The 14,716-nt window shown below is 38.0% G+C and overlaps 1 protein-coding gene across 1 annotated transcript in view; it reads left to right on the top strand.

Moving 5' to 3' along the window:
* LOC132826241 (adhesion G protein-coupled receptor A3) overlaps positions 1–14,716 on the top strand; it is a 544,117-nt gene that overhangs the window by 257,509 nt on the left and 271,892 nt on the right. The window contains exon 7 of the mRNA XM_060841943.1: positions 269–482. Coding sequence (XP_060697926.1) covers positions 269–482 — 214 coding nt within the window. The remainder of the gene's footprint in view (positions 1–268; positions 483–14,716) is intronic.

Below are 14,716 nucleotides of genomic sequence, written 5' to 3'. Positions count from 1 at the left end.
TGTGGTAAGTACATGTGTACCTACAGGAACTGTGGTGAGTACACATGTAGATACAGGAATTAAATCTGATTGGGATTAGGAAATAATATTACAGAGTGTAACGTTTCTTAGAACTATTTCCATGAATATTATGAAGAAACATTAATACAAGGAATTTTATTGTGATGCCTACCAAAACATTTCTTTTGCTAGTGCTGATTGTCTGAAACGTATTTTGTATGTATCAAAAAGTTACTGACTGTGTCTATTTACAATTGTTCATTTTCAGATGGCCCACTTGAGCTGCCTTTATTTCAGATGATTCCATCACGACAACAAGTGGTATTCCATGGCGATCGTCTACCTTTTATGTGCACTGCAACGTATGTGGATAAAACAACCCAAATCCAATGGCACCATAGCGGGAAAATAGTGGAAACAGATGAAGATAATGAAATATTTGTAGAACCCGTTATAATACATGACTGCTGCTTAATATCCAGGTAGAAATATCCTTTTTGCTCGCTGTTTAACTGCCTACTATTAAATCATTCTAGGTTTGAGGTTTTTGTTGCATTGTAGCTCAGAAGAGATATTTTTTTCTGCACATAAAAGCTTGATTTCTCTGCATTGTTGCATATTACATATGACGCATTGCAGAGTGAATAATACTAAGCTGAAAACAAATGAATGACTGAAGTCAAAGTAATAATCCATACTTTTTCATTGTTCTCAGTAGCAAGTGCCACCTTCTGGAGTGAAAATTAATGACAGATATTTTAAGTATTTTACTATCATTTATTAACTCTCCACCTTAGAAACTAGGTTAGCAAAATAATTTTATTAATAATTTCCAAAGATGCTTCAGAAACTTTAATTTTTTGATAATTTTAATAAAGTTTGAAGATTTTTCCATTGGTACCATGCAAAAATGCAAGCGAATAAATAACTGATATATGCAACAAATACTAATCTATAAGACAACCATTATGATCGAATCAAATCATAGTTTGCTAATGTTGTCACTCTATTACAAGTATTTACTACATGTGGTATTACAAATCACACATGGCTTGGGTACAAATGTTTTGAACCATGAACAATCCCCATTCCCAAGCCTTCAGTTCAGTTCTCGCCACTCAGCTAGGTTACATTAATATTTATAAAGAAGCCTTTGTCTTGCAACTTCAGCTGCACGGTGCAGGATGGTTTGAACCTAACATGCCATCAAGCACCAAAAAAAAATAGTTTCCCAAGGCGAAGTTTGCATTTGTTTACAAGAGGAAAATTAGTTGGGTTGCTGGAGATCAGAAATAGAAAATGCTGGAAATACGCAGAATTGAAGCAAAATCATCAACCTTAAATATTACTTTGCATCCCTTCCCAGAGCTTCTGAGTACCTACAGCATGTTCTGTCTTTGCTTGTAATTGTTTACTTTGCTATTTGAAGAAGAAATTATATTGTCAACAATGATGAATATAGCACATCAAACACATCAAGAACTTCAGACCAAAAGTCTTTTGCAATTTGTTTTATTTTACCTATTTTACCTAATTAGTATTACATATCACTGGCACAGGTGGGGCTTGAACCTGGGTCTCTCAGTCCTGAGGTAAGGATGCTACCACTGTGCCACAGAGGACTCCCACCTTCTTTTTGGAAAAGGCGTAAAATTACATTGAAAAATATGCTTTTTCAATCCTCTGATCGCTGAAGCAGTTCATACTTTAAACGACATTAATCATTGTATAAGTGCTAATTATAAATTCCCCAACCTCTTCTCTTGAATGATTGATTATTAGTTTAGTATTTTTTGAATAATAGGATTTCCTATTGAAGTACTTCAAGTGGCTATTTGTGCTCATCTTCTATGCTGAGTCAGCCTAATTTACCTGAAATGGGCATTGCTTTAATACACATTTGGAAAGGAAAATAGATAATAATTCATTGTTTCTATGAAATGTTTGAGCTGCCCTGAGTGTCAAACAGGAGAAAACAACAATTTAGCATGGATACCTTTATGGTACCAGAGTAATTGTCGACTGTAGTCCTGCTGCTAATGGACACAGTTAGTGTCAGACTGGTTGATAAGATAACTCATTTTTCTCACAGCGAGAATGGCACTATCTGTCTGGATAAGGATGGAACAGCATTGCTGCTGGGAGTTAGGGAAATTGAGTAAGTCCATCCTTCCAGCTTACTGAATTATAAAAGTTCAAAATGTCCCCATTGAGTTAAGATATATCATAGGATCCCCACAGTATGGAAGCAGGCCATTCAGCCCTTCAAGTCCACACTGGCCCTCCAAAGAGCATCCCATCCAGACTCACTGTACCCCAACCCCTCCATCCCTGTAACCATGGAAATCAAAGTAGGATCTGGGAATTATTTCTTTCTAAGTGGCCACCACTGTTACCTCTCTTTCAGCGACTGTCACAGAATTACTGGGTTTTTTTTACCTTAAGCAGCATATGTGTACCCTGATGAGATTACACCTGTGTTTACTGTCTTGATATAAAAATGAGGCATAGATAACATAATATGAGTGAATCCAGTAGGTGTTTATCACAGCTGCTGGTATTTAATGTATTATAAGAGAGGCATGTGCATGACTGGACCAAAGTTAAGGAATTTGGATATCAACAATGGCATGTTCCCGTCAGATTGTCATGCTGCAAGAGGTCTCAACAAGATGGAGACTGCGACCTTTGAACCAGCAGGTTACATACTATGACACAGTGATGCTATCATGAGCCTGTACCTTAAAAGTATAAAGCTGTATAGCCATGAGACACAACACAACAATGCTTGCAGTCTTTGATTAAAAAAGGATGTGAGGAAAAATGACTGAATAGCTTGTAGGTGTGCACAGAATGCCATTTCAAAGTTGATAACTTTGGCCTAGTTTTAATTAATCTTTATAGAATTTAGTTACGCCTTGGTATAGCATTGAGACTCAAAGAGTCATCGTTGTCAAGCAGTGAAGCTTGGAGTATTTTTGACGTTTTGATCAAACATGGCATTTGTGAATCATCAATTGCGACTTAAAGTGGGTAAACAGTGACTCAAATGATTGACAAATGCAGGGTGGGGATCATGGTCATCACTACCAAAGCAAATAGAACAGGATTGAAAGGGACTTCAAAGCTTGAGTAAGCTTCAAGGCCAGTGAATCGCTAAATATCGCAGGCTTAAGGCAGTCAGAGTTTACTTCAGTCTTGATTTTATTTTATTTTTTGAAGTTTCAAAAAAATCGGGTGTTTTTGGGTGTTTACTATCACAGTCAAAATATCAACAAATTGCGGAAAAATGTTTACGTAAACCTTTTCTGGCTTTATAAAAACTTTTATGATCAGTCCCCAATCAAGGTTCATCAACTCGTTACAGATCCAGATGGATAGTGCAAATTATTCAGCTCCTAACTGAGGAGGGATGAGCTGACTCTCCTCTTTATTCAGCAGCAACTCCCCCACACCCTTCCCACCCCCCCCCCCCCCCCCCCCAACGCCACCCCCCCCCCCCCCACTCTCGTCCCCCTGCCCCACATCACCCTTAAGTACAAGGTCACAACAAGGCTAATTTAAGGGGTTTCTCTCTTCCCAAACCAAATGAATTTTTATTTTAAAAGGTGCCAATTTAATCAGATTTTCCTGAGTTAACAAAATAATTAATTTATTCATTATTAAACGTGAGAAAAAATAATTACACAATAAACATATACACACAGGTTAAGGTTGAGAAGTGAGTCCAAAAGAAGTAAATTGCTCCAAGGCGACAAGTGATTAAAGCTATCTGTCTGGCATTCATCAGGACAATAAGAGACTTGGCAAAAAAAGATACCACTTTATGTAGCTTGGGAAGAGGATGCTGATTCGCAAGAACAGTTAGCTGTCAATGTTAATTCTCAGACTAGTCAGGTAGAGTCCAATTGGCTTGGGTGTTGCCATGGAAATGCAACAGAGATTGGAAGTCTCAAGGACCCTTTTCTCATGATATCAGTGCAATGTATGTACAAATTCTTTTGGTCTAGATTTTAAATAATGGCCCTATGTGTTAATATTTCTGGATTCTAGCCTGCAAAAATGCAACATGCTCTGAACAAGATTGGTGATCTTAAATTAATATCTGTTGCAACACTTAATGTTGTCCAGATTATTTAATAAATGATTTTCTGTAACAGAATCATATATGATGGGAGATATACTTTTCTGAGGCTTGGACGTTGGTTGAGCACCATTGTGCTGCTGCTCATTGTAAATTTCATTGAGGATGTATTTTTTGATAATGTCCACTGGCCAGTGATATACAGTCTCCAAAGCTGGCATCACATCAGGGCTGAAACTTAGATACCAAATTACTCATTTGTATGGTATGCAAAATGATTATTTTGGTAACAACTGCCTCCTTGTCATGGAGAAAAGTGATTGTGGGTTTACTACATAGTAGCAGTCTAAGATATCTAGCTTCAGCCATTCAGATGTTGAGACACCTTCCCCAACCAAGGTAATCTGAGGTAGACTGCTTAAAACAATCTTACATAGCAATGGATATTCTGATCAATTCATTACTTTCTGTCTAGGGAAAACTCATTAAGGGACAACGTCCATGACTTATGGCCCTCAGATGCATAGTGCTGGAGCCAGTACAAGGGGTAGTAACAATAGCATTGATGTTGGTAGTTAAACTGTCGATTTCAAGATTTTTGGCTTTGGAGATCGATTTGCAGTTAATTTATTCTGAATCCTTTCAACATTGATTGGCTGGCAGCACTCAGAGTAAAAGAATGTTTTAACCTTTTCTTCACCTGCAGTGCAGGGGTGGTTAATGGCTGTTCTCAAAGCTGAGAGTTTCACAGCACACTAGTCAACACAGTAGGACATCAGGCCACTGACACACATGGGCTCTGGTTGAAGTCAGCTTGAAACATTTTATGTGTATATTCCTGGAAGGGTAGGACATACATATATCTGTAGTAAATGGCTTCCTTGAATCTGTACCAATGTGGCATGCCAATATTCCTTTCCGGATAATCCTGGATTTACATTCATTATCATCGTGGCAGTACCAGTCCTTTACTTAAAAAAACACATGGAATAAAAATTTCAATATATTGGTGATTCCATGTTATGATCTGTGGTTATGACAATGCAAACTTGTCAACCTTTTGTTACTTTTCTGTATGAATTTGCTTATGAGCCATAGCAAAAATGCTATTTGTGGATTACTTTGTCCTTCACGCTTACCATTATCATCTTCATCTCACACAGCATGTTGTTGCTTCAGGAGACTTTTGATTAATATTTACTGAGATGGGTTGTGTAAAACCCATCCTGAAAGGAATATTCTTGTGCTTGAATGTAAGTGAAGCAAGTAAAGTTGTCAGTGACACACCACTATATTTGGTGTCTTAAAAGTAGTACAGCACAAGACAATATGCTGCAAAGGCATTACAGTCTGCAACAGTGAGAATTTTCACTGGTCATTTTGTTGGTTTAACAATGCTATGTGCACTTATACAGCTTTAGCTGCAAAATGCAAGCAAATACTCTTCAATACTGCTCCTTAAGTGTGTAGAATTTCAGAACAATCGAGAACTTGTGTGTGTTCAATAAATGTCAAGGTCACATTCCTAGACAATTAATTAGAATGAGCAAGTGAATTTTCTGTGACCTTTGCTTTAGCTGTTGTGGCATTTGAAAAATAGAAATAATATGATTCTGTTTTAACAATCTACATCCTAAACTATTTCTAGCTGAGGTACAGAATCTCATTGTTTCTCCATCCCACCAAATAAATACTCATTGCACGTATTACCAGAAGCAATCCACATCAGGTAACAGATGTGTGGTTGAAAAGCAACACAGTATGGCTGTCAATATGTTATTAAAACCCAGTTGCTGTCTGTTTCCTGCTGTGAATGTTTTGAGCTAATGCAATAGAATACACTGATATGATCCTATTACAAAATGAATAACTGAAACAATTATGATGCGTGAAAAGGGTTAGCTTACAGATTCAGTTTAATGTCTGAGCCAAAGCAATGAAAGCTAAAAAGCACTGTGGTCATCTGTATATGTCTTTTGCTTGGTGCTTTGTGTTTGTTGATGATCTGACTTGAGAAAATGATCCTACTTTCTTCAGGTTAATTTACAAGTAGCTATATTAGTAGGAATGGGTTTTCTTTCTGTAATCAATAGTTAGCCTTTTCACGCTAGCAGAATCAACTTTCCTAACCAGGTTATGTTTAATCATTGAAAAACACTGTTATCATAGTGAAGATGACTTGATTGATCATTTCATTTGGCAGTCAGTTTGCTTTTTTTTTCATTTTTAATTTTGCAAATGCTTTATTTGCTTGTATATCTATTTTATGGAATTAACACAATGTTCTTAGTCTAGTCAGAAATCCCGTATCAATAGTTCATCTTCAAAATTTGAGTGGATAACCAAACATTCTGGAAAACTTGACAGCTATCCAATATGGGTGAAGCTTGTTATAAACATTGTAGGCTAACATTACCTATCTCCTCAAATGCTTTAAAATAAATGTTGATCATATGAAGCTACATAGCACAATGGGCCAGCCTATCACTGTATCAGCCTGGCACCAAAAACAAATCAATTCACACACAGTGATTCACTTCTGGGAATTAAAAATGAAATTTTAAAAGTCAGTCCATTGAGAGAGATTCTAAAATTGATAGTTAAAAAGACAGAAATAAAGGCCCATAAGTAGAAGGGAGAGAATAAATATTTGTTATGTAGATTAATAACAAGTAACTTCAAAATGAGGACAAAACACTTGGAGAAAGCTACATGTTTATGTTAAAGCCTGGCAGTTGGGTGATCTATTTGCCTGTACTATTTGGATGGCTGGATAATTCTGAATAGATACTGTTAACTATAAGGAAATTCAGGAATCTGCAAAAAGCAATCCATGTAAGAATGGTTTTCTGTTTTTAAATCTGACATTTTGATAAATATGCTTGGTTTAATTCATTACATATGACCCTCTCCCCATTTTGATTTTTGACTGAGAAATTAATGATGTAATAGTGGAGGAATGCTTTAACCACACAGAACACTGCAACTTAAATTTGGAATACATCTCGTCTCTCACAATAACAGAGTCCCTTTCCCTTCAGCCGCAGTTTTTACTTCTCAGTGAGAAAGACAACGACCCTGAAAGTCCATTTGTTTATTTTGGCAAGGCCAAGCAACACATGTTTCCCTTCCTATGTTTTGCAAGGTTCAAGACTTTAGTTATAACAGTTATGAGCTTTTGAAATATTTCAGCAATATTAAATTGTTTCATAATGACAAGCTCAATTTTATCGTCTCTTCAGTTAAGGAAGGCCTTTTGAAGTAATTTAATTTCAATATATTCAGTTGTTAATCGGTGTTTGTATTTCTATATCGTGGTAATTTAGTTTACTGGGAATATTTCTGTTTCCTTTGGAGCAACATATCCCTCTTCTACCTTTGTCTTGAGATCAGCTGTACGCATTCAGATCAGTTCCTTTGACCTCTTCCTGGCAGGATGCCTTTTGTTTGGAACAGAACATCCTATCAAAAGTCACAATAGCAGCAGGAACATCAGCTGTTTCAACATGAGAAATAATAAATGGGAGATAATGGGAGTGATAGCATAAAACCTTATGGTAGAGAGATGCTATTGCCTCTCTATTACTAACTATATGGGCTGTCCTGGGGCAGCAAAGGGACACTTTGCTTCCTGCACCTTCTACTGATATTCTCATTTATATCTCATTCTACAGTACCCATAAATCAGAGGATCATGAAAGTTGATGGGTGTAGGAAAAAGATGCTAACTCCATACATCTCATGACATTAAGTCCAACGTAAACAAGATTCTCACCCAGTGGGCTCCCTGAGCTGATGAATCAAGACTCCTCTTGTGCTGAAAATGACATGAAAGAAGCTTTGAGGCTAATGAGCAATGCAGCAATCCAAAAGTTCTCTCAAAGTGGGCACAGGTAGCCCTGTTAAGCTACTATGTGTGCGGCTGTGCAAAATAATTGAAAGGTTCTGCATGCTTAAACAAATTGCCTGGGCACAAAATGTACTTTGGGTGGGAATTTAATTCCCTTTATGGACAGTTACATGGTGACTGACAGAGCTGACAAACTCCTCAAGATATGACTGGAATTGCATTCCCCAAAACCTGCAACCTCATGGCTCAGTATATTCCTGTTTTACACAAAATGTCCAGACTGATGACCAACTTTAGAATGGAGAAGAGCAGAACCAGAGTACCTTCAGTCTGATGTAGCTACAGCAATGAATGTAATGCACGGTAAAGAAGCAGTGCGTAAAAGACAGAACTAAAAGCTGGCACCAGCAAAGGATCAGACCTGAGCTCTGCAGTTCTGCCCCATTCAGTAGTGAATGTCAGTGGTTAATTGAACAAATAATGGAAGACTAAATTTTATGAATATCCCCATTTCTAAAAATGGAGGGGTTCAACACTTTATTGCCAAATACACAGGAAACTGAAACATTTGCAGTCACCTTCAGCCAGAAGTGTTAATTGGATGGTCTGTTTGTGCTTCCTCCTGAGATCCCAACCATCACAGAGGCAGTCTTCAACAAATTATATCAAAAGGTGAGAGAGTACACTGCATGTAGGAAAGGTTATGAGCACCAATAACATCCCAGTTGTTTTGCTGAAGACTTATGTTTCAGAAGGAGCATTGCCACTAGACAAACTGTTTTTGTCCAGCTGCGGCATTGGTGTCTATCTGGCCTGTTGTGCAAATTCAGTTGTGCAAATTACCATCCCATTAATCAGTCTCCTGTCATTCATCATTGGGAAATGACAGTGGTAACAAGTGACATTTTCCAACAACCCAATCTCAGCTTGGCTTCTATCCAGGTCCACTCAGCTCTCGATCTCACTGAAGCCTTGGTGCTAGCCTAGACAATTCAGATGAATGCAAAAGCTGTAATGACAGTATCTGTTCTCGCCATCATGCTAGGTTTTATTTTACTGAATGTGACATCAGAAACCAAGTTAAAGTTAATGAAAATCTTCAGAAAAAGTCTGTGCTGTCTTGAGTCATGTCATGCTCAGAGTCATACAGCACACCGAAACAGATCCTTTGGTCCAACCAGTCCATTGCCAACTATATCCCCAAACAAAACAAGTCCCACCTGCCTGCGCTTGGCCCATATTTCTTCAAACTGTTCTTATTCATCCAAATTATTTTTAAGCATTGTAACTGTACCCACATCTTCCTCTGGAAGTTCACTCCACACATGAACCACTCTCTATGTATATTTTAAAAAGGTTGTCCCTCTGACGTCATTTTTAAAATTTTTCTCCTCTCACTTTCAACATATGTCCCCAGACATGAATTCTCCCGCCCGAGGGAAAAGATAACTGCCATTCACCTTATCTATACTCCTCATGATTTTATAAACCTCTATAATGTCACCCCTCAAATTCCTACCCTCCTGTGGAAAGTGTCACAACCTAACCAACCTCTTCCAAAAACTCAAACCTTTGATTCCCAGCAACACTCTGGTCAACCTTTTCTGAACATTCTCGAGTTGGTAATATTCTTCCTGTAACTGGGCGACCAGAACTGGGCACAGTATTCCAGAAGAGGTCTCACTAACATTCTATACAACCTCAACACTACTTCTCAACTCCTTTACTCAAAACTGTAAAGTAACTGTTGACCGCTACCTTCGAGGGAATTTGAGGGTAGGAAGTAAATACTAAGTTCGCCAGTGAAGTTTTCGTACTTAGAATGAAGAACAGCTACTTTATAAGGTTCTAGTTTTTAAACATTTGCTTTGCAATGAAATTTACAGAGAAGGAGGCACCTGCAGTAGTAGTTTGTTACATGTTTTTCTTTGGGTACGTATTGGTAAAGTCGCCATAGTCTTAGTGGGTCATAGGGTTGGTCTCCCATTAGAAAGAGACAACTGGTGGTGGTTTAACCTGACAATTACCACCCCTCAGGAGAGGGAAGAGGTTACAAAGGAGAGTTCTTCATGGTAACCTCAGCTGGTGCGGGAATTGAAGCCACGTTGATAGCCATGCTGCCAGCAACACTCACCAGGTGTTGAGCCAGCTGAGCCAGTCAATCCCTAACATGTTGGTATATGAAATGTATGTAATCTGAATGGAATGCTTCTTTTAAAGATTTGAATACTCCATAAATAGAGGGATTGAAATTTTAACTCACCAATAATCAAGTGACCCATTGAACAACATTCTATACTTTAAACATGACTGTTATTGATGGTGAAAGTGAGAGTCCATTGCAGAGATTGACGTACAACTCATGGATACAGAAGCATGCAAAGTGCCAAGAGAACAACGATAGAGGAAAAATAAAGTCAACATTTATTGTATTCTTTGTGCATCCTGTTTCAATACTTGTGTTTCAAAAAATTATTTATCATGATCTGTGATGTTGCTGCACCCTTTCACTTGCAAACATTTTCAGCCTTATATTTGAGCTCCTATCCATGGTATTTCTGGCAAACCCTGTGCAATGGTAGTCCTTTACTGAAGAATGCTATCTACCTCTCTGCCTTAGTTTGTCTTTCCTGCCTTTTAAAGACTTTCTCAAAACTCTTTTCAAGCTTGCATTCATTGTCCCATGCCAACTCCCAGTGAACTCTTCCAATTCCCATTCAGTGTCTAATTCTCCCTTGAATATTTAACGTTACAAGTGCTGTATAAATGTGATTTGCTCTTTAGGAATAACATGATCCCATGTGGATCTCATAACCTAAATAATCTTGACAATTCCTCCAAGTTTCTGTTTTTGTGGCCCACAGCAACAGAAAAGGGAATGCAATATATGTTAGGAGAGAGGCACAAGAAAAGACTTTTAAAAACACAGAAAGGGAATACATAATGTGAAAACATGAGGAAAATTTAAATCAAATAGAATAGGCAGTCATGTCATCTCATGTACTTTGCAGATAGTGAAAACATAAGCTAGAATATGTTTGCATTCCCTCCTATCACAATAAAGGAATATGAAATTAGAGAAAATCAGAATAAAAATGGCTTAGCTGGATATTGATGTTTGAAAGATTAACTGCATTAGTCAATTTGTTCAGTAATTCCTCCTTTTTAAATAGACCCTTGGAATCAAGGATGACTTGCTATCATACCAGTTTAATGGGATCTAAAATGAGCGAACTGCAGGAATGGGGAGATGTTTTACTGTGGGAGCGGCTTGGAAGAGGCCCTTTGATTTCCAGGTTTTCTTTGAGTGAAAGGCCCATTTTCCCGTCCTTACAGAATGAGTTGACAGTGACCTAGAGTTCAGTTTCTCAGTGAATGCACACAAAGGGCATCAACATGCCAAAGCTCTATGACTAAGATCAAAGTGGTTTGAACTTGGACTGAAATTGGCAAAGGTTGAGCACTTTCCTGTCTGTTGTGTGGATTACCTCCACACCTGTGGGTAACTTGCTGAGGGTGCAATGCAGGATTGCATTGATAGGAATGGAGAGAAATATTGGTGCAATGATACAGCCTTGTTTGACCCCAGTTTGCCCTGATATGAAATTTATGTTGGTTCTGTTGGTCCAAATCATACAACTGCACGAGTCAATTTGTCAAGTAGCTAACCACAGGCTTATTATCTGTGCTTAACACAGACTTGTGTTCTATCAGATTTTTATCTTAGCATGAAATTAAGTCGTTAGTGTTTACTGAGGCACAAGATTAAATTCCCTAGTTTCTTTGTTCTAATGAAGAATTGAGGTTGAATTGAACATGGGTTAGAGAATTAGCCATATGGTGCTACAGTCCTTTGATACAGTATGAACCTTGAATATATGGGATCCACAAACTCTATGATACTTTAACCCATTCTCAAATGAAGGAATAATGCAGGGGTGCTCTTCATTTGTAATGGTTTTCTAAAAAGCTTTTCAAAACAAAACAATGCTCATATTTTGTTTTGATATGAGTAGGGGGGTGAGGAAGAGTAGAATTATAGATTGCAATACAACAGGAAAAGAAACAAAGGAGAAACGGCAACTGGCAATATTTCCTCTAAGCTGGGTGGCTGCACAGTTACTCTGATTGTCGGCCTGTGCTGATCGGTTTGCCAGCATCTTTCACAGTTGCAGTTATGCACAGACCTCAGAGCTCTGCACAGACGCAAACAAAATTAATACTGGCAACTGATGAGCTTTGAGAGAAAGTTGAGTGTTTATTTCATTGAGAAACCAAATCAGCATCTTCACTGTGACTTAGTTTTAATGTTAAATGAAACCTGGCTATTGATCAGTTATAGGGCTTTCTTTTCACAGCATGAGCAAAGTATGCTGCTCCCAGTATTGTGAGAGAGGCTGGACAACAAATAGGGGCTGTAGTAGCACAACAATGGTTCTTAATACTGTAAATATTATCAATACTTTGAAGGACTGCACTGTCAATTTACATGAAAAGAATATCTGCAACTGTTTTAGCAACAGGGAGCAAGGACCTTAATGAGTAAAGGGAGGACATGGTGGAAGAATGAAGAATGGAAAAAAACAAAGAGGTAGTTGAAAGGGTAATAAAGCAAACAACATAAAATAAAGCTTTATTTCTAATATATTTCAGTTTGGACTGGAGTTTTGACCCGAAAGTAGAATATTTTTGTGATCAGCTGTTGATTATTTTAATACAAACTTAAAGGAATAACTTCAAAAGAAATTTTATAAGAATAAACTGAGCATGCAAAACTAGGTTACCATTCTTAAGAGAACATAAGTGGCTATTTCTGCTGTTCCTGCCACTGTTTTATTGGAATCTAGTAAAACAGTAAAAGCACAAATGTACTTTAATGCTGTGAAACTTCACATCAGTACTTGAATCGCAGGGTCTCTGTCACTTGTGGAAATACTGGGAAATTGGTTTGAACTGAATGCATTAACCCCACACCCCCGCCCTCCCTTTTGTAATTACTTCATATTTTTATTCAGTATTATGGTCGTAGCGTACCATGAAATAAATCTTTGAAACCACAATTTCAGTGGAGGAGAATGAGGCTGCCTCATGCTGTTTCAAGTGGCACTGGCAATGTCACAGGTTGATCTGTCAATTTCCGGAGGTGCACAGCGTCGAGGTGTCAATGGAGAAACCCTTTCAGGCTGTGAAGGTAACAGCCAGCAACACTGCCTGCCTTCAGGGAACTAACTTAGTCTGCTTGAAGCAGTACTCAACAAACAACTTTTCTCCTAATGTCTTTATTATTTAACAAAAGGGCTGCAGAAATAAAATCCTGTAGCTCCGATTTTAATGCCAAGCACAATATCTTTTGCAGTTTCAGAGGAAGCGTAGCACTGTTGTCAGTGATAATAGCAGTCACAGCGATGTGAAACGTTATTATTTGCTTTGAAAGGAAAATAATTATCTGTATATCAAGCTTTCTGTGAGCCCAGGATGTCTCAGAAATACTTTGCAGTCGATGAAGCAATCATTTTGAAACATGGACCATGTTTTACTGCTGGAAAACAAATTGCCACATTGAGATAACTGGCCAGATACACTCTTAAGAATGCTAGATGAGGGAGAGAAGTTACCAGGACTTCAGACCACATTGGTAGAAATTATAGGCTTGAGCCATGACAAACTCTCTGGTCAAAACAATGACTGCAGTTGCTCAAAAACCAGATTCTGGATGAGTGGTGCTGGAAAAGCACAGCAGTTCAGGCAGCATCCAATTTTACTGTTCCTTGGATGCTGCCTGAACTGCTGTGCTCTTCCAGCACCACTAATCCATGACAAACTCTAAACCAAATGCTACGATACACACAGTTAATCACCAAAATCCAAGCACTGCATATCTGAAAACCCAACACAGAAAATGTTGCTGAAATGCAGAAGGTCCAGCAGCATCTGTTGCAAAGCAAGCATCACTGATATTTCAGGCTTTGAGCCCTTCCTCAGAATTGTATTTTCCAATGTGTTGGGATACCTACAGTTCCATATTACAAGACCACAACTCCACTATACATCCTTGTGAAACCATAAAAAGCTCTTTAGATTACTGATAATATGCATCTAAAGACATATGAATACATTAAACAATCCTTGCGCCCTAGCCTAGGAAAAGATTAATGCTGTCTTCGCTGAGTTGAGGAAAGACTTAATTAGTCCAGTCACTAGATTTGCCTTGCACATACTTGATGCCAGCAGGAAGTGTAGAAAATGAGACTTAATGCTTCAGGCAGTGATTGTATTTAGGCATGGTGCCAGGTTATAAGGGAAATGAAAATAGTGTGTTTTATTCATCAAAATCAATATGGTAAGGAGTTTCTTCTCATTCCATCTTGTGATCATACCTGACTATGCAGAGAATGAGTAACTTATTCATTAATTTCACTTACTTCTGCAAGCAATTATTTGCAGGAAGTAAAGGAAGGTAACATTATGGTTCCCCTTATTCCGAACTTTGTAGAAGATATTTTTTACTTGGGAGTTGTTATGAATTAGCAGAACAGTTCCAGTTCGCCAGGAATGAATACTTAGTGTACTTGCATGTACAATGTTTTAGATCAGTATTAAACTGGTTAGCAAGCTTTACTCAATGATATTGGTGATTCATAATTCAAAGTATCTGTTTAAAACAGAAAACATCCTTGAGGATGGTTTTGTGACTGCTAGGTTTTCTGCTTTATCACCATAAAACTTGATTCTGATCCGACAGGCAGGCTTGCAGCCATTAGCTTGAGCAGGAGCATTACGTT

This window comes from Hemiscyllium ocellatum, chromosome 22, assembly GCF_020745735.1.
Source record: "Hemiscyllium ocellatum isolate sHemOce1 chromosome 22, sHemOce1.pat.X.cur, whole genome shotgun sequence".
Lineage (NCBI taxonomy): Eukaryota > Metazoa > Chordata > Chondrichthyes > Orectolobiformes > Hemiscylliidae > Hemiscyllium > Hemiscyllium ocellatum.
The sequence above is the reverse complement of the archived record's forward strand: the minus strand, read 5'-3'. Positions and strand labels throughout refer to the sequence as shown.